General features: G+C 45.5%; 1 protein-coding gene and 1 long non-coding RNA gene across 6 annotated transcripts in view; one reads left to right on the top strand and one right to left on the bottom strand.

Moving 5' to 3' along the window:
* Positions 1–7664, top strand: part of RHOBTB2 (Rho related BTB domain containing 2) — a 29538-nt gene extending 21874 nt beyond the window's left edge. For 2 of the 3 annotated variants that reach the window (XM_072796266.1, XM_072796268.1), the window contains 4 exons: positions 2297–2385; positions 2749–2854; positions 3640–3839; positions 5032–7664. In XM_072796266.1, the coding sequence (XP_072652367.1) occupies positions 2297–2385; positions 2749–2854; positions 3640–3839; positions 5032–5082 (446 nt within the window). In that variant the 3' untranslated portion in view covers positions 5083–7664. The remainder of the gene's footprint in view (positions 1–2296; positions 2386–2748; positions 2855–3639; positions 3840–5031) is intronic. The other variant, XM_072796267.1, reaches the window with a different exon arrangement.
* LOC140616019 (uncharacterized) overlaps positions 5652–24797 on the bottom strand; it is a 43401-nt gene continuing 24255 nt past the window's right edge. Inside the window, exons 2-9 of one of the 3 annotated variants that reach the window (XR_012016528.1) lie at positions 18628–18724; positions 16890–17032; positions 16156–16282; positions 14845–14967; positions 13533–13685; positions 13305–13432; positions 12130–12255; positions 5652–11695 (exon numbers count right to left, since the gene is read on the bottom strand). This is a non-coding gene — a long non-coding RNA (uncharacterized lncRNA). Of the gene's footprint in view, positions 11696–12129; positions 12256–13269; positions 13433–13532; positions 13686–14844; positions 14968–16155; positions 16283–16889; positions 17033–18627; positions 18725–24797 lie in introns of all 3 variants that reach the window. The other 2 variants (XR_012016526.1, XR_012016527.1) reach the window with 2 other exon arrangements.

The following is a 24797-nucleotide window of genomic DNA, read 5'->3' as shown; positions in this document are numbered from 1 at the left end:
AAAATGTCAAGCAGGGTACAATCGGTGATGCTCTATGTTTGGGGAGATATGCTTTCTATGAAGGTATTAACTCAAGCCTAAAACTTTTTCATTGTTCAGTAGAGCACAAATGCATGAAATATGTGTTGAGCTTCATGAATTATCATAGAGTCAAATGACCCATATTGGGAGCTAGCACCTTGCTGTCCATAGTAGAAGCCCTCTGCCTGTACCCCCCACCCCCCACCCCAGTCATGAGCACTTCCCCATCCTCAGAAGTAATGCTTTGCCTATTACTCTTTTATAGGGTATTTTTTATGGCCTCACTCCCTTACTCTTCATGGTTTTATCTTCCAAGTGTACATCCTTAAACACTGTAGCATAGTCTTTTTTTCTATATGCCTTTTAAATTTCTTCTAATCTAAAGGTTCCTTGTCCATTAAAAATTTTTTTTCCTTTGCAATTTATCTACTGGAAAAAAAAAAAACCACTGATGTAGAAAATCTAGAGTTTTCAGATTGGCCATTGGATCTGGAGCTAGATCAGATTCATACTCAATTTTCTTTTGCTGAACTAATCCATAGATTATTCCTGTTTTTTTTTTAAGATTTTATTTTTAAGTCATCTCTCCACCCGATGTGGGGGTCAAACTCTCAACCCCAAGATCAAGGGTCGCATGCTCCACTGAGTCGGCCAGGTAGCCCATTGCTGTTTTTTGTCAAGAAGCTTTGTTTCTTTTTGTGATCTTTTTGTGATGTTAGCAGCCACTGAGTATCATTGCCTGGATTGATTGATTTATTAGGTGTTGTGAAATGGTAATATTCCAATTCACTCATTCCTCCTTTATCGGTTGGAATACTTCTCAAAAGAGAGTAACCTCCCCCTCACCTATCCTCTTTTTATCCAGGAGAGCGTCCATATGGGGAAGGCAAATGAACGCTTGACTGAACCCTTTTATTTACTGGTTTTCAAGAAAAATCTGTTTCCCATCACCCTTTGAGAGTGCCTGATTAGTTTTTATTTTTAAGTATTATTCTGAACATTGAGATTTGCACATACTCAATAGGTTTCAAATAAGTACAGTTATCCTTATGGAAGCTGAAATACTGCACTGCATCTTTTGCCAGCAGGAGTCTCTTCAGGTTGGCACCAGAGTGAGCTTTCTGGTTATGTGCAGTGACAAGATGTTCCAGGTGAATCTCCTGCCCCAGACCTGGCATCAGCCGTTTCCCTAAGAAATCTGTTTCTTATAGTTGGACATGGTATGTCAAGGCTATAATCTGTGCACTAGTGATGCACGTTACTACTGTATTGTTTCTAGCTGTTGTTTTTAGGTCTCTTCCATGGACTGAGCTGGGAAATATATTTTAAAGTGTATTTATTTATTTATTAGAGAGAGGGAGAGAGAGCGCACCCACATGTGAGTGGGGTTGAGGGAGAAGCAGAGGGAGAGAGGGGGAGAGAGGGAATTTCAAGCAGGCTCCACGCCTAGTGTGGAGCCTGACACAGAGCTCAATCTCCGGACCCTGAGATCATGACCTGAGCCAAAACCAAGACGTTTAACCAACTGAGCCACCCAGGTGCCCCCATAAAGATGAAATACCTCATGAGTTTATACTGGTACAGTTAAACCTCAGGATCAAGAATGTTCTTCAGGGGATCCCTGGGTGGCTCAGTGGTTTAGCACCTGCCTTTGGCCCAGGGCACAATCCTGGAGTCCCGGGATCGAGTCCCACGTCAGGCTCCTGGCATGGAGCCTGCTTCTCCCTCCTCCTGTGTCTCTGCCTCTCTCTCTCTATGTCTATCATAAATAAATAAATCTTAAAAAAAAAAGAAAAGAATGTTCTTCAGTATAAATATTCTAACATAGAATGTAAGGTTTGTTCATAATTTGTTGTAAAATTTCAATTAATACAAACAACTAGGTCCAGTCCATAGTTGGGATTCGTAGTCCACAGCAAACCTGAGATTTCTCACTGTCTCCCATCAGTATCAATGGCTGGTTCTGGGGGCTTGCACCCTACATATACCAGACCACTGGGTGCTACAAAGGCAGTTTGACCAGTTCTCCTACGTGATTGTAACTAATATCCACCTTCACTTCCCACCCCCACTCCACTCAGAGAGTCCTGCTGTAATCTCAATTTCCTTCCTGGTAGGAGCAGACTTCAATCACCTGTGGCCTTTCCTGGCCTGTTGGGACTTGCCTCTGGCCCTCATCTCTCTCTGCCCTGCAGTGGGCCCCTGCCAGGGGTAAAAGTAAGTGCGTGTCCCTTCATGTGGTTCTTCTGCTGATTCCTGACTGTGTGTGTCACAGAGCAGTACACAGTGACCGGGCTAATGGAAGCAACTCAGATGATGGTGGACATTGATGGGGACGTCCTCGTGTTCCTAGAACTGGCTCAGGTATGATGGCAGGGGAAGTCGGCTCTCTAAGCCTGGTCGTCCACGCGGCAGTGCAGGCTTTGGCCCCTGGTGGGAGGAAGAGGGCATCCTGGGGTGGGATCTAAGGAGAACAGTAGGAAGGCCCCACACACAGCTGTGGATTTCTGTGGATGCTGGAGGCCGTGCAGAGGTGACATGCTGGTGGCAGCAGTGGTGCCAAGGAGCCAATTTAATGTTTTCTCACAGTTTTGTGTGGGTTTGCCTCTCGAGATGGGCTCTTTACAACTGTAGGGCCTTTGCCCATCTGCACCAAAGCTTTGGCTCTGGGTGTCTGTGCAGACCAGCCCTAGGCTCCAACACTGATGCTCTTCTGTTTGTCTCCAGTTCCACTGCGCGTACCAGTTGGCCGACTGGTGTCTTCACCACATTTGCACCAACTACAACAATGTGTGCCGCAAGTTCCCTCGAGACATGAAGGCCATGTCCCCAGGTGAGCATCTCCTGCAGGCCCCATGCCCCTTCCACGTGCTCAAGGGGCTCAGCTCGGGTCCAGATCTCTGCCTCAGGCGCCCAGAAGCTGCCGGAGATCCTTGGGCTGAGCTTGAGTTTGTGAGTGGGGAGCAGCTTGCAGAGACGTATATCCAGCCAAACAGAGGGGAGCCCAAGGAAAGAGCAGGGCCGCTGGAGACCTCAGGCAGTTTGCTTTATATCTCTGGGCTTTATATCCAAAGTGTTGGACTTTTGGTATTTAAGACTTGGTATTTTTCAGACAGGATTCCACAATAAGAAATCTATTTTATGTTGTGAGCCAGCGCACATATAAAAAACTATGTAAATTGTTTTTAATGCTGCTCATGACCCATCACATTGATTTTACAACCTAGAAATGGGCACAGCTTGGGCCACATGGGTCCAGATATCCTCCGAGGTCCTCCCAGTTCCACCTCTGCTTAATTAACCTCCCAAGTCCTAGGAACTGGCATGGGCTCCAGGGAGAGGTGTTGTGGCCACTCGGAGTTCTTAAGGCCTTCACTGGGCACCCTGCACTCTGTGGTGCCCCTCCTCCCTGCTGCCAGGTGATCCTCCCTGCTGCTGGGTGGGCCTCCTGCTGATCGGTCATCCTCCCTACTGCCGGGTGGTCCTCTCTGCCTCCAGGTCATCCTCCCTGCTGACCTGTCATCCTCTGTGCCACCAGGTGGCCCTCCCTGCTGACCTGTCATCCTCTGTGCCACCGGGTGGCCCTCCCTGTTGTCCTGTCATCCTCCCTGCCGCCAGGTGGTCCTCCCTGCTGTCCTGTCATCCTCCCTGCTGCTGGGTGGCCCTCCCTGCTGTTCTGTCATCCTCCCTGCCATTGGGTGGCCCTCCCTACTGTCCTGTCATCCTCCCTGCCACCGGGTGGTCCTCCCTGCTGTCCTGTCATCCTCCCTGCTGCCGGGTGGCCCTCCCTGCTGTCCTGTCATCCTCCCTGCTACCAGGTAGGTGGTCTTCCCTGCTGCTGGGTGGCCCTCCCTGCCGTCCTGTCATCCTCCCTGCCGCCGGGTGGCCCTCCCTGCTGTCCTGTCACCCTCCCTGCCACTGGGTGGCCCTCCCTGCTGTCCTCTCATCCTCCCTGCCGCTGAGTGGTCCTCCCTGCTGCCCTGTCATCCTCCCTGCTGTCCTGTCATCCTCCCTGCTGCCGGGTGGCCCTCCCTGCTGTCCTATCATCCTCCCTGCCGCCGGGTCGTCCTCCCTGCTGTCCTGTCATCCTCCCTGCTGCTGGGTGGCCCTCCCTGCTGTTCTGTCATCCTCCCTGCCATTGGGTGGCCCTCCCTGCTGTCCTGTCATCCTCCCTGCTGCTGGGGGTGGCCCTCCCTGCTGTCCTGTCATCCTCCCTGCCACCGGGTGGTCCTCCCTGCTGTCCTGTCATCCTCCCTGCTGCCGGGTGGCCCTCCCTGCTGTCCTGTCACCCTCCCTGCCACTGGGTGGCCCTCCCTGCTGTCCTCTCATCCTCCCTGCCGCTGAGTGGTCCTCCCTGCTGCCCTGTCATCCTCCCTGCTGTCCTGTCATCCTCCCTGCTGCCGGGTGGCCCTCCCTGCTGTCCTGTCATCCTCCCTGCCGCCGGGTCGTCCTCCCTGCTGTCCTGTCATCCTCCCTGCCTCCGGGTGGTCCCCCCTGCTGTCCTACCATCCTCCCTGCTGCCCAGTTGTCCTCCCTGCTGGCCACACACCCTGCCATTCTCCCACGGAGCTTTCTCCTTTGCACCCTTGGGGCATTTTCTTTCAAAACCACATCCCTGCCCTCCGAACCTTCCAGCCTGCCCGCCTTCAGGATCAGTCTAGCCCCTGAGCTGAGCCTCCCTCCAGGCTACCGGCCTCTGTCCTCCTGCAGCACCCCCTCCCCCAGCTACCTGTGCAGTCACCTGGCCACGCACCTCGCTGCCCTCCCTCCTCACGCTCCATCCCAGACTGGCCCATCCAGCATGCACGGGAGGCCACGAGGCTGTCTGTCCCTCTGTCCCTCCATCGTGGAGGCGCCTCTGCCCAGCACTGGCACCACCCTTTAGGAGGCTCTGCAGCTACGCCGAGGGCAGTGGAGGCAGGGCTGAACCCCGGCCCCGGGACTGGGGGCGCCCCTCTGGCCACTTCTGCTGCCCACTCGCTAACTGAGCCCCACTGCCTTCTGCTCCAGAAAACCAGGAGTATTTTGAGAAGCACCGGTGGCCGCCTGTCTGGTACCTGAAGGAAGAAGATCACTACCAGCGGGCACGGAAGGAGCGTGAGAAGGAGGACTACCTGCACCTGAAGCGGCAGCCCAAGCGGCGGTGGCTGTTCTGGAACAGCCCCTCCTCGCCGTCCTCTTCTGCGGCCTCGTCATCATCCCCATCTTCCTCCTCGGCTGTGGTCTGAGATGCCACCGCCCTCTTCTGACCCTGCTGCTGATCTGTCCACTCGCCTTTGCTCCTCTGCTCTTCTGCATCGCCCCCTCCACCCTCCAGGGACAAGGGAACCCCCGGAACCAGGACCCTGAGGGCAGAGCTGTTCTCACCAGCCCACGTAGCTCAACAAGGGGGGGGGCCTTGTGGATCAGAACGGGGACCTCCCCTGCAGGGGATCCCAGTTCCAAAGCAGGGCAGGAGGCAGATGACTGCTGGGAGGTGGGCGGCAAGGGAGGGTTGAGAGCTCTGGCATCTGACTCTGGGGTGGAGAGCGCTGGCGTCCAAGGGAAACCCTCCCAACCGTGAGGCTGCGCAGAGGCAGCCCCCTCCCGGGAGCCGCTGTGCACAGGGAGGGTCCTGTGTCTCTTGGCCATGTTTTTCCATCAATGGACCTGAGGGCTGCAGATGTTTTGTGGGCATTTCCACACAGCGCCTACTCAGATCCCCACTGGAGAAGTCAGGGTAATTAAGCCTTCAGACCCAACTTGAGGCTTCCGCATCCTGGGGTGCAGCTGCCAAGGCCAAGGGGGGTAAGGCTTGCACTTGGCAGGCATCCCTCCCTCCCAAGGCGGTAGGTGTCCAGGCCTAATAAAGGGTGGTGGAGCCTGTTCAGAGCTTCGGGCCTAGGAGCAGTGGCTCTTGGTACAGTGACAGACTCCTCCCTCCCCGTCCTTCACCTCTCAGATCCAGAGACGGGAACCAAAGGAGACCGCTGGAACAGGGGAGAGGAGAAAGTGAGTGGTGGGGTCTGGGCGCAGCAACCCCATGCTCTTCTGGGCTCCTCCCCCTGCCAGCACGGTCAGCAGGGCTTCTTAGCACTGTGGGGCAAAATTAGCAAAAAAATCAAAAACAAAAAAAGATCCCAAACAACAGCAAAATCACCACCAACAAAGACACTAGCCCCTATCCCCTCAAAGGAAAAAAAAAAACACAGAAAAGACCCTGTATAGCTTACAAACAGGGGCCTTCCTATTGATAAGACAAAAGCTTAGGTTTGTAGGACTGATTCCAGTGCCTGTCAGGAAAGGACCTGTCACCTGCTGGCTCTGAGGACAGCATGCTGGGATTGAGGCTTCGGGGGCAGGGGCAGGGTGGTCTCAGGGCTTGGACATGGCATTGGACTCCTGCTTTGCCCACTGCGATGCATTATCCTCCTTGACTCCAGAGAGTGACTTCACAGGATGTGAATGTGTTGGGGGTCAAAGGTCAGGGAAAGGGTACCTGGAGAATAGGAGTCTCTGTAAATGACAGGTCAGAAGACATGACCTCCATTAGTGCTGGTTCGGGCAGGAAAAGGGAAGAAGTGAGCAGGAGCAAAGCAAAGTCAGTCCCATGTAGAGTGGGACCAGGCTGGAGGATTGTGGCGGCTAAGGCAGCAGTTGGCAGCCCCACAGGGAAAAGCTGGGCCACATTTAACCCTTCCCCATTTTGTGATCCTGACCCATATTTCATCCCCCACACCGTATGTAGACGTAAAGGTCCCACTGATGACCTATGGAACCCTGGAGTGGGCTCCACCAGCAGGACCCTGGCTTTAGATCCGGGGTCAAGCAAACCAGAAACCGAGGGAAAGTCTGCAACAGTTTTGTGGTACTGGGACCTAGGGATCTGATGGTAAGTCCTCGGTAAGAGCAGGAGCAGGAGGTGGCAGGTCTAGGGTGGCTGCACCCCCTGCTGTCTGAGCTGCACATTTCTCCGAGCCTGCAGCTGCCTCTTCTCCAGGGTGGCTGGCTGGCCATGCTCCTGCCTGCTGAGTCCTCGTCCTTGGCTTCGTGGCCAGGCTGAGGAGGCAACAGGCTGGGGCAGGAGGCAGCTCACAGGGGGTGCAGCCCTGCACCCAGCACCTTTGCTCTGGGTTGTTCTGGAAACTCTTGGTGAGGAGGAGAGAATGCTAAAGTCTAGTGGGAGAGGGAGTGGGTGTCTGAGCTTGTGGGGCTAAGTGGTGTGGCCCGCTGAGGATGCAGACAGATCATGGAGAAAGAAAGGGTGGCCCATGGGAGAGGGAGCCACAGGACCACCCCAACCACCAGGGTGGGCTCACCCCTCAAGGTCCCACTGCTCCTTCCAAGCTGTACTAAGGGGGCCCGGTGGGCCTAGGTGTGAGCCAGAGACCACCTGAGGGAGCCAGTCCAGGGCTAGTGTTCCACATAGGAGAGGGAGGGAAGAGGGAATGAATTCCAGGCCCCCAAGAACGTGGCATTTGGAAATCCAGGTAGACAGGAAGGACAAGCCCCAAGAACACACACCCCTGTACTCGTGTCACTCAAAGCTGCTTCCGAGGAGAGTGGGAGGGTGGGGGAGAAAAAACACACACACCTCTTTTTATATAAGGTTTCATATTTAATTTGGTCATGAATTCATAAATACATGAGTATTTTGTACCTAATGGCCTTCCTTGTATTGTTTGATATGTCCAACAACCTCCTCAAAGGTGGCCCTCCCACTGGAGAGAAGCATGAAAGGACACCGATCGCCAATGAAACACTTAAGTGCCTGTTGAGGGCCACATGCCATTTGGACTGGATCCGCCCCGTGCCCTGATGCAGCTTACCTTAAATGAGTAAGCGTGACAAACACTGATAAGGCTAATACCGTGGCTGGGCACTCAAGGACTCTGACAAAGGGACTGCAGGTGAGCTGAACGCTGACTGGCAAAAATTCACGGCCCCTTCTACAGATGCAAGCGCTCCACATAGAAGGGACAGCAGAGGCAGGAAACCCCAAGTCTCCCAGGAAAGGGAAGGGGCAGGCGGGCACCTCTGGAAGGAAGCAGGAGGGAGGTGAGCAGCAAGGCCGTGAGGGTTGTGCCCCCACTTGAGCACCAGTACCCTGACTGCCTGAGTGTTCAGGCAACTCCATTTGGGCCCAGCCAATGGATCCAGTCTGGGCACCCCCAGACCTTTGAGATGAGAAAGCTGGAGAACCCTGAGAATAACTTCTATAACATCATCCCGCCATGACTGGAATACAGGTAGGGTGGAAAGGGGGCTGAAGATGAAGATGGGGCTGAGGGTCCACTCATGTGATCTGCAATGACACGTGACATAGAACCTATTTGCCACCTCAGAGCTAACCCGTCTCCCAACCTGCCCACATCTATAGGCAAGGACGAGGCCCTCACGTTCCTGCCCAGGGCACCCAGACACAGGGCTGCACGAGGACACTGTTTCTCCTCACTCTCCTTACTTGGAAACATCAGCTTATGAGTAATATACATATTCATACGCCCACGTAATTATCATGTTGAAAAGAGTGAGCACTTCAGGAGTTTCTGGTCATCTGATTCTGGAAAAGGGCATATGAAGGAGAATTGGAACCTGCCATCCCCATCCCCAGAGGTGGGCTGTTTCACCTTCTCCCTTTGTATGCGAACTCATTTTATGATTGGCTGCTCCCATTAAGGTAATCCATGTAATCAAACTAATAAGTACATTTCAAAAAGTTCTACGCACTCATATAAACATATACAAAAATAGGAAGATGCACATCCTCTATTAATAGTTAGATATAAGTAAATGCACACATGCCAACATGATTGCATCTTACGATATAACAAATACAAGTAGCAAGTGCAATTCTATTAGGATGAAGAAGGCCCATGAATCAAAAAGAAAGACACACTAAAACAACTTGCAGGCCACACATGAGCATATTCAGGCACACCTCGGAGACACTGCAAGTTTGCTTCCAGAGAAACCCAATAAAGCAAGTATCACAATAAAGTGGGTCAAATGAATTCTTTGGTTTCCAAGTGCATTCAAAAGTTGTGTCTGCACTATACTGTAGTCTATTAAATGTGCAATAGCCTTATGTTTTAAAAAGCCATGTATTAAATTAAAAAACACTTTATTGCTAAAAAAAATGCTAACCATCATCTGAGCTCTCAGCGAGTTGTAATCTTTTTGCTGGCGGAGGCGCTTGCCTCGATGTTGGTGGCTGCTGACTGATCAGGGTGGTGGCTGCTGAAGGTGGGAATGGCTGTGGCAATTTCTTAAAATAAGACACCGATGGAGTTGGCTGTGTTGATTGACTCTTCCAATTTCTCTGTAGCACGCGATGCTGTCTGATAGCATTTTACTCACAACAGAACTTCTAACAAAATTGGAGTCGGTCCTGTCTAACCTGCCGCTGTTCTATCGACTGAGTTTACTCAACGCTCTAAATCTTTTGTTGTCATCTCAACAATCTTCCCAAAGTCTTCTCAGGAGTAGATTCCATCTCAAGAAACCACTTTCTTTACTCATCCACAAGCAGCAACTCCTCATCTGATCATGAGATGGCAGCCATTCGGTTCCATCTTCAGGCTCTACCTCCAGTTCTACTCCTCTTGCTCTTTCCCCCACACTTCCTCCTCTGAAGTCTTGAACCCATCAAAGTCATCCATGCAGGTTGTAATCAAATTCTTCCAAACCCCTGTTCATGTTGATATTTTGACTTCTTCCCATGAATCACAAATATTCTTAATGGCACCCACTTAGAATGGTGAATCCTTGCCAGAAGGTTTTCAATTGATTTTGCCCAAATCCTTCAGAAGAATCGCTATGTATGGCAGCAACAGCCTTACAGAATGTATTTCTTAAATAATAAGACTTGAAAGTCTAATGACTCCTTGATCTCTAAGCTGCAGAATGGATGCTATGTGAGCAGAAAACAACATTCATCTCGTTATACGTCTCCATCAGAGTTCACGTGTGACCAGATGCATTGTTAATAAGCAGTCGTATTTTGAAAAGAATATTTTTTTTCTGAGCGGTAGATCTCAACAATGGACTTAAAATATTCAATAAACCATGTTGTGATCCGAAATGCCATCATCCAGGGTTTGTTGCTCCGTTCACAGAGCACAGGGCAGAGTGGACTTAGCATAATTCTTCGGGACCCTGGGATTTTCAGAATGATCAATGAGCCCTGGCTTCAACGTCAAGGCACCCGCAGCATTAGCCCCTAAGGAGGGGTTCGGGCTGTTCCTTGAGGCTTTGAATCCAGGCACTGACTTCTCCTCTCTCTAGCTATGAAAGTCCTAGCTGGCATCTTCTCCTGATAGAGACCATTTTTTCTACATTGGAAATGTGTTGTTCAGTGTAGCCTCCTTCATCACTTATCCTGGCTGGATCTCCTGGAGAATGTGCTGCAGTGTCTACACCAGCACTGGCTGCTTCACCTTGCACTGGGTTGTGGTAGAGACAGCTTCTGGCCTTAAACCTCATGAACCCACCTCTGGCAGCTTCCACCTATTCTCCTGCAGCTTCCTCACTGCTCTCAACCTTCACAGAACTGAGGAGAGTCAGGGCCTTGCTCAGGATAGGCTTTGGCTTAACAGAATGTCCTGGCTGGTTTCATCTATGCAGACCACTCAGACTTTCTCCACATCAGCAATAAGGCTGTTTGGCTTTCTTATCATTCATGTGTTCACTGGAAGGCACTTTTAATTTCCTTAAACAACTTTTCCTTTGCATTCACAACCTGGCTATTTGTTGTGTGGCCTAGCTTTTGGCCTATCTCAGCTTTCAACGTGCCTTGCTCACTAAGCTTAAGCATTCTAGCTGAACTGATTTAGAGTGAGAGACATGTGACTCTTCCTTTCACTTGAACACTTAGAGGCCATTTTAGGGTTAGCTGGTAGACCAGTCAGAAAACACATATGATTTATCAATTAAATTCACAATCTTATATGGGCACAATTCACGGCACCTTGAAACAATTACAATCAAACATCACTGATCAAACAATAACATAATATAATAATAATAAATAGGTTTGAAACATTGCAAGAATTATCAAAATATGCTTCAGAGATTCGAAGTCAGCAAATGTTGGAAAAATGACACCAACAGACTTGCTCAACTCAGGGTTTCCACAAACCTTTACACATCTTTGATGTGCAATAAAATGAAACACAATAAAATAGCTGTAACTATAATCCACATAGAATTTTTCCACAATTCATTTATCACACCCAACATTTCATAAAAATTATTCCAAGTGCATTAAAAAAAGTTCTAGAACATTCCAAGAGCTGTATGTTTTTAATTACAATTTCTCCAAGTATTTGTCAAGAATCTACTCTTTCTTCCAGGCTGGTGTCTATTCATGCTTCCCCTTCAAGAAGAAAGGTAAACCAGGGAAGCTCAGATTCCTAAAAAGATTCTTTCCACTCAGGATACAGCAGAGCTGTCCCATCTTCTTCATAGATGCACTTTCCAGAGCCCACCAGGTGCTCCTGAATTCTCTCCTTCGCATATCTTTTCCCTAACGTTTCCGAGGCATCCAGTGGGATGTTGACTGAGGCACCTTGCCCCATTTTGTTGAGCCACGTCATCAGCATTTCATACACGGCATCCTGTATGCCCGAAGCACGAGCTCTGGCCACAGGGATACCTCATTGTCCATGAGGCCCATCTGACACATAAGTAGGTTCTAGGAATGAAAGAACACAATGTTTGGAAAATAATCAAAGACCAGCCTCAGCCCAGGTTGAGAGAAAGCCACAGAGATAGTGAGTTGGGACACACTTCAGAAAGGGCATAGAGGGCTGATTCAGGCCTAGACCTAAGAGTAGAACCTGATGAGCTCCCCCTGCTGGTGAACATGCTGCTCTGCATCCTTATCAGCTTCCCATTAGCTGAAAATCAGGCCACACTGCTGGGGCTTCCCCTGAAGCGAAGGCATTCTGGGGAGTCAAGGTCAGCCTAAGGCAGGGCTGATAGCCCATCTGGGAGGATAGAGGAATTATGGAAGGAGAAGGCATTATGAGGTAGGAGACACAGGGTGGGACAGACTGTGGGAGCAACAGATCCTCCAAGAGGGAAAACTGTACCAATCATGAGAGGGAAGTCCTAGGGTTGCCATACCTGCACCTGTGCACAGAGCAGGGGCCTGGAGGTAGCAGGGCCTCGCTTAACTCCCAGTTCAGCCTCCCTCACCCACACTCTGGCAGTGCCAGATGGGAGCAATCGGACTCTGAGCAAGAATTTAACCTGTAAGACAGAGCAAATCATCATCAAATTCCTGGCACCATACTGAAATTAAATAAGATGTATGAGAAATGCACTGCACACTGCCATCCACAGATATATAAGGTGAGCATTGAATAAAAGTATATACTTTCTGGTAGTTTCTTGAAAAAAAAAACAGGTGATATTAACTTTTTTTTTTTTGAGAGAGAGAGAGCTTGTGTGAGTAGGAGGAGCTGCTAGAGGATGGGCAGAGGGAGCGAGAGAGAGAATCTTAAGCAGGCTCCACACCCAGTGCAAAGCCCAACATGGAGGGGACAGGGCTCGATCTCACAACCCTGAGATCATGACCCAAGCCAAAGTCAGATGTTTAACTGACTGAGTCACCCAGACCCTCCCCTCTTCCCTGATATTAACTCTAATAGTATGTGGTGGACAACCTGGAAGAAATGGATAAATTCTTAGAAACACATAAACTACCAAGACTGAAACAGGAAAAAAAAAAAAGAAAAGAAAACCTGAACAGACCAATAAATAGCAAAGAAATTGAATTAGTATTCAAAAACCCAAAAAACAAAAGCCCGGGGCTAGATGGCTTCACAGGCAAATTCTAACAAATGTTGAAAGAAGAGTTAATACCTGTTATATTCAAACTATTCCAAAAAAATAGAAAGGGAAGGAGAACTTCCAAATTCATACCAAGAAGTCAGCATTACCCTGATCCCAAAACCAGATAAAGACACTAAAAAGAGAGAGAAACAGTCTAATATCTCTGATGAACATAGATGCAAAAATCCTTAACAAAATACTAGCAAACTGAATCCAACAATATATTTAAAAAATCATTCATTATGATCAAGAGGGATTTATTCCTGGGTTGCAAGCATGGTTCAATATTCACAAATCAATGTGATATATCAGTAAGAGAAAGGATAAGAACTATATGATCATTTCAATAGATACAGAAAAATTATTTGACAAAGTACAACATGCATTCATAGAAAAACCCTCAACAACATATATTTACAGGGAACATACCTCAATATAATAAAGGTTGTATTTTAAAAACTCACAGCTAACATCAGCCTCAATGGAGAAAAACTAAAAGCTTTTCCTCTATAGTCAGGAAGACAAAGATGTCCACTCTCACCACTTCTATTCGACATAGTACTGGACTGTACTAGCCACAGTACTCAGACAACTAAAAGAAACAAAATACATCCAAATCAGTAAGGAAGAAGTAAAACTCTCACTATTTGTGGATGACATACTATATATAGAAAACTCGAAAGACTCTGTACCTGGGTGGCTCAGTTAAGTGCCTCACTCTTGGTTTCAGCTCAGCTCATGATCTCAGGGTCCTGTGATAGAGCTCTAAGTTGAGCTCTGAGCTCAGCGTGAAGTTGGCTTGTCCTTGTCCTCTTCCTCCTCCTCTTTCTCCCTCACCCGTCTCTCTGGAATAAATAAACAAAATCTTAAAAAAAAAAAAAAAAAGAAAAAGACTCCACCGAAAAACTGCTAGAACTGATAAATTCAGAAAAGTCTCAGGATACAAAAATCAATGTACAGAAATCTCTTGCATTTCTATACACTAATAATGAAGCAGCAGAAAGAGAAACTAAGAAAACAATTCCATTTACAATTGCACCAAAAAAAAAAAAAAAAAAAAAGGTATCTAGGAGTAAACCTAACCAAAGAGGTAAAAGACCTGTACTCTGTAAACTATAAAACACTGATGAAAGAAATTGAAGATGACAAAGAAATGGAAAGACACTCCATGCTCATGGATTGGAAGAACAAATATTGTTAACATGTCTATACTACCCAAAGCAGTCTACACATTTAATGCAATCCCTATCAAAATACCAACAACACTTTTCACAAAGCTAGAACAAACAATCCCAAAATTTTTATGGAACTGCAAAATACCCCAAATAGTCAAAGCAATCTTGAAAAAGAAAAGCAAAGCTGGAGGAAGCAAAGGTCTGGACTTCAAGTTATACTACAAAGTTGTAGTCATTGAAAGAGTAAGGTACTAGCACAAAAATAGATACATAGATGAATAGAACAGAAAAGAAAACCCAGAAACAAACTCTCAATTATATGGCCAACTGATCTTTGACAAAACAGGAAAGAATATGCCATGGGAATAAGACAATCTTTTCAACAAATGGTGTTGGAAAAACTGGACAGCAACATGCAGAAAAATGAAACTGGACCACTTTCTTACACCACCCACAAAAATAAATTCAAAATGGATGAAAGAAAAAAATAAATTAAAAAAATGTATGAAAGCCCTCAATGTGAGACCTGAAACCATGAACATTCTAGAAGAGAGCATAAGCTGTAATTTCTGACATCGGCCATAATAACTTCTTGCCAAATAGGTCTTCTGGGTCAAGGGAAACAATAGCAAAAATAAACTAGCAGGACTATATAAAAATAAAAAACTTCTGCACAGCAAAGGAAACAAACAAAACTAAAAGGAAACCTATGGAATAGGAAAACATAGTTACCAATGACATATCTTATGAAGGGATGGTATCAAAATATACAAAGAACTTATATAACTCAACACCCAAAAGCAAATAATCCAATTAAAAATGAACTTACATTTTTCCAAAGAAGACATCCAGATGGCTAACAGATACATGAAAAGATGCCCAGTATCACTCATCCTCAGGGAAACACAAGTCAAAACTACAATGTAATATCACCTCATACCTGTCAGAATGGCTAAAATCAAGAACACAAGAAACAACAGATGTTGGTGAAGATGTGGAGAAAAAGGAACTGTGCACTGTTGGTGGGAATGCAAACTGGTGCAGGCACTGTGGAAAACAGTATGGTGGTTTCTTAAAAAGTTAAAAATAGACCTAACCTATGATCCAGGAATCACCCTCCTGGGGTATTTACCTAAAGAATATAAAAACATTAATTCAAAGGAATACATGCACCCCTATGCTTATAACAGCATTATTTATAAAGCCAAGATATGGATGCAGCCCAAGTGTCCATAAAGAAGATGTGATATATATATATCACATACACACATATATATATAATGGAATATTACTCAGCCATAAAAAGGAATGAAATCTTGCCATTTGCAATGACATTGATGGAACCCTCTCTGCCTCACCTCCCTCCATAAGGATGATGTGGGAGCAGGGCATGAGCTGGGGGCTCAGACACTGAACAAAATGCCCCAGGGCCTGGCGAAAGGGAGAGGGTCATTCCAACTCTGGGGAACCCTTAGGGAGGGGGTACAGAAGGGGGAAAAATGAAGTAAAAATAAACATCTAATCTCTGTTGGGTTCTTCTCTGACCAAAGCCGTATAACTCCCTTACCCTCTCCTCCTGAGTCTTGTCACTCATTTGAGATGGCCATTGCCTCTCTGTCCCAGCTGGGGGCTCTGAAGCCCTGAAGAACTGGCCTGCTGTCCTGGATGTGGTCAGGGAGATAAGGTGACTTACCTTATATAACTTATATAATTTATATAACCTATATAACTCAACACCCAAAAACAAATAATCCAATTAAAAATGGGAAGAATGGCAACCATAGAAGTGGTCTACTGTGCCCAGTGGAAAACTCAACGTGGCCAGGAGGGAAAGGTGCCCAGGTGTGGGGAGGGGCCGCCATGGGGGGCAGTGGGGGACATGCGGACAGAAGGTGAGGGGTCACTGTGGGCTCAGAAGACCCCACGGGCCCAGGAAAATGCTAACAGAATGACAGGGCTGTGTGAAAGCAGGACAGAGAAAGGAGTATAAGGAAACTTGGGTTTTCTGTAGGTTAGGAGCCCCCCCGACTCCAATGTCTCAGTAGGGTACTTCTGGCAGAACTCAGGAGAATCTTTTCTAGGACAGTACCAGGTTTGCATCCTGACACTCCCTGTCTCTGATCCTAATGCATGGACTTACCTCCTCATTTGGAGACAAAGGATAAAGATTTGGTGATGTTTCCTTCATGATCCTCAATCCTTCTTCACCATTCAAACACCTTTCCACTAGCTGAACTCAGTTGGCCAAGGAATTTGGGGACCACTTTCTGCTACAACATACATGGGGCACACACAAAGGACAGCCACCATTCACTTGTCACTAACAGATGGATGAAAAGGATGACTATTCATTATTTACTACATCAGGATTGAAAGGAAGTATCAATTAGATCACAGGGTCAGTAGCAAGAGGTGGGGTTTAACCGGAGAGACCCAGATGGAGAGGAGCCCTTGAGTGCCTTCCCCAAACCCAGCACTGCTACAGTGACACTGGACTCTGGGCTGTGAAGGCTGAGAGAGCCCGGCACCTGCCAAGAGCACAGGGCCCAGTGCTAAGTGGGGCCTGGCCCAGGCCTAGACCTACCTCACAGCTCAAACCTAGCACTTTTCTACTCAGCCAGGCTTCTTCCATGCTGTACCTGTACAGGTCCCCACAATGATAGACAGATTTTTTACCCTTCTTCTAATGGATAGAAGATTTCCCTACCAGGTGACATGCATTATAAAAGCAATTCCTGTTTTTGTTTTATTTTATTTTATTGACTTAATACATAATTGTATGACAGGGTGTAAGAAAGACCAAGCTGGTCTGAAATGCAGGTTTCAGATTGTACATTGGCCATGACCACCATGTAATTATCACCTTGAACCCACCTCTGAGCAGGGCCTCCACAGGTTCTGTACGTGAGTGACATATTGTGCAGAGTATGCAGAAAAGGGGGTGTTTGAATGATTGGTGAAATCCATTCCTTATGTGCATGGCTTGTAACCTCTCTTCAACTCTGATGCACAGGTTCCTGGGAAGAGGGTAGAAAGCTGATGAGTGAATGCTCACAGGACTCCCAGAGGCTGGCAGTGGTGGCTGGACACTCAGCTTTAAGCTGCCAGTGGAATCTAAACAGAATCTAAATCTAATCCTCTATCCAACCTTGATCTTTTCAATCCTGCAATTGCCAGGTACATTAGACTGCAGCACTGCCAATGGAAAATTATATTACAAGCCACACATGGGGGCGCCTGGATGGTTCAGTTGGTTAAGTGTCTGCCTTTGGCTCAAGTCATGAATCCATGGTCTTGGGATCGAGTCCTGCATTGGGCTCCCTGCCTAGTGGAGAGTCTGCTTCTCCCTCTCCCTCAGACCCTCCCCCAGCTCATGCTCTCTCTGTCTCTCTCTCTCTCAAATAAATAAGTAAAATCTTAAAAAAAAAAAAAAAAGCCACACATGAAATTTGAATTCATGGTTACCACCTTAAAAGATAACAAAGAGGTCAAATTAATTTGAACAATATATATATTTTTTTAAGATTTTATTTATTTATTTATTTATGAGAGACACACACACATACAGAGAAAGAGAGAGAGAGAGAGAGAGAGAGAGGCAGAGACACAGGCAGAGGGAGAAGCAGGCTCCATGCAGGGAGCCCGACACGGGACTCCATCCCGGGTGTCCAGGACCACACCCTGGGCTGAAGGCGGCGCTAAACCGCTGAGTCACCCGGGCTGCCCTGAACAATATATTTTTTAACCTAAAATAACCAACACATCATTTTCATGTATAATCACTAAAAGACAGTGAGATATTTCACTTTCTGTAACACTTCACTCAAAGGATAAAACCCATGTTCCCTCCACAGTTCCTGGGTGTGTGATTTGCCCTCACTTATCCCCTTGACTTCTTCACCCTCCAGTCACCCCAGCTGTATCCTAGCTTTGCTCAGAGAAGCCCAATCCCTGTCCCTCCCTGGAGCAATAGTGTCTCAGGGATGGGGTGGGGGGGTCTCCCAGAACTTCTGCTTGGCCCCTTGCACCAGAGACAGTGGCTCTTTGCGTCAAAGTCACCATTCCCAGGCAGCCCGGGTGGCCCAGCGGTTTAGCGCCTGCCTTCGGTCCAGGGCGTGATCCTGGAGTCCCAGGATTGAGTCCCACGTTGGGCTCCCTGCATGGAGCCTGCTTCTCCCTCTGCCTGTGTCTCTGTCTCTGTCTTTCTCTCTCTGTGTCTGTCATGAATAAATAAATAAAATCTTTAAAAAAAAAAAAGTCACCATTCCCAGGAGACCTCAGCAATCTGTTTCTGTCCCACTTGTCACCCAATTGTCCTTGAGGCTCTTACTATATGTCTCTGACTGACTGACATGTTCATCTGTCTGTCTGGATGCCATTCCAGAAGGAGAACTTCAGGAGGCAGGGGCCCCATGATGTCCACTAACACCATGCCTGGCACACAGAAGACATTCAATAAACACATGTGAAATAAGGGACCAGGAACCGTAGGAATCAGAAGACTGGAAGGACATGCAGACACCGGTCGGGTAAGAGCTGGAGATCAGTCTTTCTTTTTTTTTTTTTTTTTTTTTAATTTTTTTTTTTTTTGAGATCAGTCTTTCAAATGTACCTGCTGGACACAACCCATCTCAGGCCCTGGGCTCTCAGCTAACTTCTGCTGAACGCTGTCTTGCCTGGAGGCCTGTTGTGGCTGAGGAAGTTAGGACCTGTAGGGACAAAGGGAAGGCAGGCATGAGTGGCAGCCAGATCCTCCTCCCTCACCAGGCTGCCTCTCACATTGTCTCCAGTCCAGCCTAAAAAAAGCAAACAGGCTGAGACCTTCCCTCTAGCTCTATACTCTCTTTTGCATTCATGTTTGTCTGTTGTCCTTTGGTACTAGCAAGTGACTTACACCAGAAAAACCTCAGTATTCTTTTCTCTTGTAATACAATAAAACGTATTTGTCCCACAAAATATGGGCAAGGAAAGTTTCTTTTTCTTTCTTTTTAAGATTTTATTTATTTTGGGCAGCCCGGGTGGCTCAGCAGTTTAGCACTGCCTTTGGCCCAGGGTGTGATCCTGGAGACCCGGGATCGAGTCCCGCATCGGGCTCCCGGTGCATGCAGCCTGCTTCTCCCTCTGCCTGTGTCTCTGCCTCTCTCTCTCTCTGTGTGTCTCTCAAAAAAGATTTTATTTATTTTATTCATGAGAGACGAGAGAGAGAGAGAGAGAGAGAGAGAGAAGCAGAGACTTAGGCAGAACGAGAAGCAGGCTCCCCATAGGGATCCCAAATGCGGGACTCAATCCCAGGACCCCAGGATCACAACCTGAGCCAAAGGCAGATGCTCAACCACTGAGCCACCCTGGTGCCCAAGGAAAGCTTTTATAAGAATATAAAACCACATGTGAAGTCCTCAATTAGAGACAGCATTCATTATTTTCTTCCTTTTAGTTGTTTTATTTGACCGTATGTGTGAACTCATTTTCTCTCTCTCTTGCACATGCACACACACACACACACACACACACACTTTTAACAAATGAAGGTTATATTATGAGCACACTTTTTAAAAAGCAGGATATGGAGGGGCACTTGGCTGGCTCAGTTGGTAAAGTATGTGACTCTTGACCTCAGGGTCATGAGTTCAAGCCCTACATTGGGCATGGAGCCTACCTAAAAAAATTAAGTTAAAAAATAAATGAAAACCAATTTTTGGAAAGCTGTAACTGGAAATCTAATTTTTTTCAATAAAGTGCTCATCTCTGAGAATGAATAAATGAATGAATAAATAAAAACCAGGATATGGGATGACATGTTAAGTAATGAACTTCTAACTTTAACCTAACCACCTCATCCCAAAATGAGCTTGTCAGTATCTCACAAAATACCAAAAGGAGGAAATGGCAATACAGAAATTGGGCCAGGGTCTCTATGCTCAAAATGACATGAGGACAGCCAAAGAAATGTGATAGGATTAGCTAGTAGTACTGCATCACTGTTCAAGGTCTCATTTTGAAAGTTGTGTTGTGGTTACAAGAGAGAATGTCTTCATTTTTGAAAACATACACTAAAGCATTCAGGTATCCATCAGCTCTTTTTCAAACAGTTCAGAAAAAGGGGTTTTGAAGAGTTTTTGCAACTTTTCTTTAACATGGGAGTATTTTACGTTAGAAAGTTAAATTAAGAAAGAAACAAAGAAAAAGAAAGAAGGAAAAGTTAAAATAAAAACAGCTTATTTGGAGCCCAGTTCAATTGACTATATCTAAACAAGATAAAATGTAGCCCTCTCCCACAGAAAACCTGCCAAGCATCTGGTGACAGCTAAGCTTCCGCATGTTCCAGGCTGGGCCTCCCTGAGTCCAGGCAATGCGGGGTCTCCTTTCTCTTCTCCCATATGCTCTTCCCTCCTGTCTTCCCTGCTTCTCTTCCTCAGATTCTTTCCCTCAATATTTTATTATGAACATTTTCAAGCATTCAGTAATATATATATATAACATATTCGCTGCCTGGATTCTATATATAACTAAGAGTTTGCTATATCTGTTCTATTCCAGGTTTCTTTCTATATCCATCCCTCTGTGATGAAATTCAGGTGTAGGTATCAGTACATTTCTCTTAATACTTTAGCATGTATTTCAATAACTAGAGTTCAATATTTGTTGACAGTTTTTTTAAATTTCACTTTCTTTTTTAATTTATTTTTTTAGGTTTAAATTCAATTAACATAATGTGTTATTGGTTTCAGAGGTAGAGATCAGTGTGATTCATTGGTCTTTTAAAAAAATATTTTATTTATTCATTTTTTAAAAAGATGTAATTTTTTTATTTATTCATGGGAGACACAGAAAGTGACAGAGACATAGGCAGAGGGAGAAGCAGGCTCCCTGCAGGGAACCCGATGCAGGACTCGATCCCAAGACCCTAGGATCACTACCTGAGCCGAAGACAGATGCTCAACCACTGAGCCACCCAGGTGCCCCAATTTTATTTATTTATTTGAGAGAGAGAGCACAAGAGAAAGCACAAGTGGGTGAGCAGGGGGTGGGGAACAGAGGGAGAAGCAGGCCCTCTGCTGAGCAGGGAGCTTGATCCCAGAACCCCGAGACCATGACCTGAGCCGAAGGCAGACACTTAACTGACTGAGCCACCCAGGCGCCCCTCATCAGTCTTATATAATACCCAATGTTCATTTCATCACATGCCCTCCTTAATGTCCATCACCTAGCTACCCCATCCCCTATCCCTTTCCCCTCCAGCAATCCTCAGTTTGTTTCCTATGATTAAGAGTTTCATATGGCTTCTCTCCCTCTCTGATTTCATCTTTTTTCCTCTTTCCCTATGAATCTTAAATTCATGTTTCTTAAATTCCACGTATGAGTGAGATCATATAATTGTCTTTCTCTGATTGACTTTTGTTTAGCATTATTACCCTCTAGCTGCATACACGTCATTGCAAATGGCAATGTTCCTGAAACAGAACTCCTGGAACTCTTTTAATTTCCTCAGTGATGAGGGTGATAGGAGTGTCTTTTGTTCTAATAGGCCACATTAGATTAGGTGGGCTGCAGGGTAGCTTCTGGGTGAGGGCTAGTCACTGAAAGACCAAGCCATGAGAAGAAGTTTGAAATTTTCAACCTTACCCCCTATCCCCTGGGAAAGTGAACAATGTAGAGATTGAGATAATAATTGACCATGCATCATGTGGGGAAACCTCCATAAAATCCCTAAATGGGGTTTCAGAGAGCTTCCGGGTTGATGAACACATCCACCTGTTGGGAGGGTTGTATACACCAACTCCACAGGGACAGAAGCTCCCGCTCTCTGGATTTTTCTGGACCTCACCCAATATACTTCTGGCTATTCATTTGCATCTTTATAATAAATCAATAAACATGTTTCCCTGAGTTCTGTGAGCTGTTATAGGGCATTATTGAACCTGAGGAGAGGGTCATGGGAACCAAGTCAGACAAAAGTGTGGGTCACGTGGGAGCCTATTTGTAATTGACAACTGAAGTTGGGGTGATTATGTGGGACTGAGCCCTCAAAGGTGGAGTCTGCACCAACTCCTAGTAATCAGTGTCAGAGTACTTTGTTTCTCTCATTTCTATGTTTCCTTTTTACTTCATTTGGTTTAATTTTTTTTTTTTTGAGAGAAAGAGAGTGTGTCCTCTAGAGCAGGATTGGGGGTGGTGAGGTGCAGAGGGACAGGGAGACAGAACATCTTAAGCAGGCTTCACACCCAGCAGGGAGCCCGAGGTGGAGCTCGATCTCACAACCTTGAGATCATGACCTGAGCCAAAATCAAGAATTGGTCATTTAACCGACTGCACCATCCAGGTGCCCCAAATTTATACTTATTTCTATGGCTGATTAATGTTGATCTTCAGGTCACAGATTTTATATATTCCTCCTTCTCAACAGCTTAAGTGAGATACAATTCACAAGATTAATAATTATGCTGCTTTATATAAATCATTCATTTAAAGTATATATTTCAGGATGCCTGGGTGGCTCATTGGTTGAGTGTCTGTTTTTGGCTCAGGATGTGATCCCAGGGTCCTGAGATCAAGTCCCACATCAAGTTTCCTGCTGGGAGTCTGCTTCTCCCTCTGCCTGTCTCTGTGTCTCTCATGAATAAATAATATCTTTTTTTAAAGTACATGCATATTGAGTGTTATATTATCCTGATGAATCAACAATTTTATCATTATATATCCCTCTTTTTCTTTGCTAATAAGCCCTAATTGAAGCTTACTTTGACATTAAGAGAGCTACACCAAGCTTTCTTATGCTTACCAGTTGCGTTGTATATCTTTTCCCATCTTTTGCTTTTAGTCTATCTAGGACTTTGTATTTAAAGTGTATGTTTTATACAGCTTATAATTTCAGCTTGCTTTTTTCCCCCCAGAAAAACCTCAGTCTTGTATTTAGAGTGTTTATTCTAGTTACATTTATTGTTGTGGCCATATGTGGAAAACACAATCTGCCACAATTTCATTTTGCCTTTTCCTTAAAGGATATTTTTCCTGGACATGAATGAATAATGGGGCAATAGGTTTTTTTTCACCACTTCGAAGATTCTGGGCTTCAATTTTTTTTAGTCAGTTTTCACTCACTGTTCTTTTGAGTGCAAAAATTTTTTCACTCACAAATTTTTTCTTCATCATTAACTATGACGTGCACAGGTGGTATTTTTTTATGTTTATCTTTCTTTGGAGTTTACTGAGATTTCTGAATATGTAAGTTGATGTTTTGCACTGCATTTGATAAAATTCTTTTTCTCATTTCCTCAGCCATTTCTTCTGAGTCTCCAACTTCACATATATTGCATGATACTACTCCACAGGTCACTGAGACTCTGATCCTTATTTTTTCTTAAAGATTTTATTTATTTATTCATGAGACACACACACACACACAGATGCATAGACACAGGCAGAGGGAGAAGCAGGCTCCATGCAGGGAGCCCGACGCGGGACTCGATCCCAGGTCTCCAGGATCACACTTCAGGCCGCAGGTGGCGCCAAACCAGTGCGCAACCGGGGCTGCCCGACTCTGATCCTTATTATTTTTCAATTCTTTTTGCCTCTGTTGTTCGGAATGAATGGTTTCTATTGATCTCTTCAAGTTCAGTCATTCTTTCTTCTGCAATGTTCAAAATGTTAATAATATTCAAGAGAATTTTTTATTTCAGATAATGGAATTTTCAGTTCTAAAATTTCCTTTTGATTGTTTTATAGTTATCATTCCTATAGTGAGATATTCTATTTTCTAATCATTTTGACAATCTTCTCTACAGACCTAATGCATATTTTAAAATCTCTCCTTAAAAGAGATTCTATTATGAATCAGAGTTAAGAAACGCTGAATTCAACCTTGAAGGAAGAGATATATAATGGGGAGTATCAGCAGGCAATGTTAAAATAGTTATTGAATGCATTAAAATGCATATAATTTTATAAATACTTATTGAGCATTGATTATGTAACAGGCATAATATATGCAAAGATGAAAATATTCAGTTCCTGTTTCAAGTGACTTGCAACCTAGTAGGAGATACTAAAACAACTATAATAAAATGTGGTATTAATGTGACATATTAAAAATGCTCATACCACCAAGGACTTTTACTTTCTTTGGAGGAAAAAACAGTAGGATAATCAGGAAAAAGAATGTAGGAAAGGAGAAGGGAAGAAAAATGAACAGAGGAATGTCTCGTACTTTATAAAGAAGTCTTAAGGGAAACCCAAAGACAACAGAGGATAGAAAGATAAGGACAAGAGAGGAAATTTTAGCCTCTGACACCAAAATCGATAGCAAACAGGAAACACATTCTAACTCCAAGCCAGATAAAAGTAAAATTTCACACTAATGGCCTATTTATCTCAGTTCCTTTTACCAGTACATCGTGTCCAGTTTTCAACAACAAAAAAAAAAGATGGCATACTAAAAGACAAAAAATACCCACATGTTTGAAGAGAGGGCTAGCACCACAGTAAGAGACCAATATGGCAGAGATGTTGGAATTACCACAACAGGAATTTAAAACAACTATGGATAATATACTAATGATTCTAGGAGAAAAAGGACAAACTGAAAGAACAGATGGGAAATGTAAGCAGGGAAATGGAAACTTTAAGAAAAAAAATCAAAAGGAAATGCTAGAAATAAAAAATGCTATTACAGAAATAAAAAAATGTCTTTCATAGGCTCATCAATAGCTCAGACACGACCAAGGGAAAAATCAGTAAGCTTGAAGAAATGTCAATGGAAACTTATAAAACCAAAGCAAAAAGAGG

The sequence above is a fragment of the Canis lupus genome, chromosome 24, assembly GCF_048164855.1.
Source record: "Canis lupus baileyi chromosome 24, mCanLup2.hap1, whole genome shotgun sequence".
NCBI lineage: Eukaryota > Metazoa > Chordata > Mammalia > Carnivora > Canidae > Canis > Canis lupus.
This window is presented reverse-complemented; position numbering and strand designations above follow the sequence as displayed.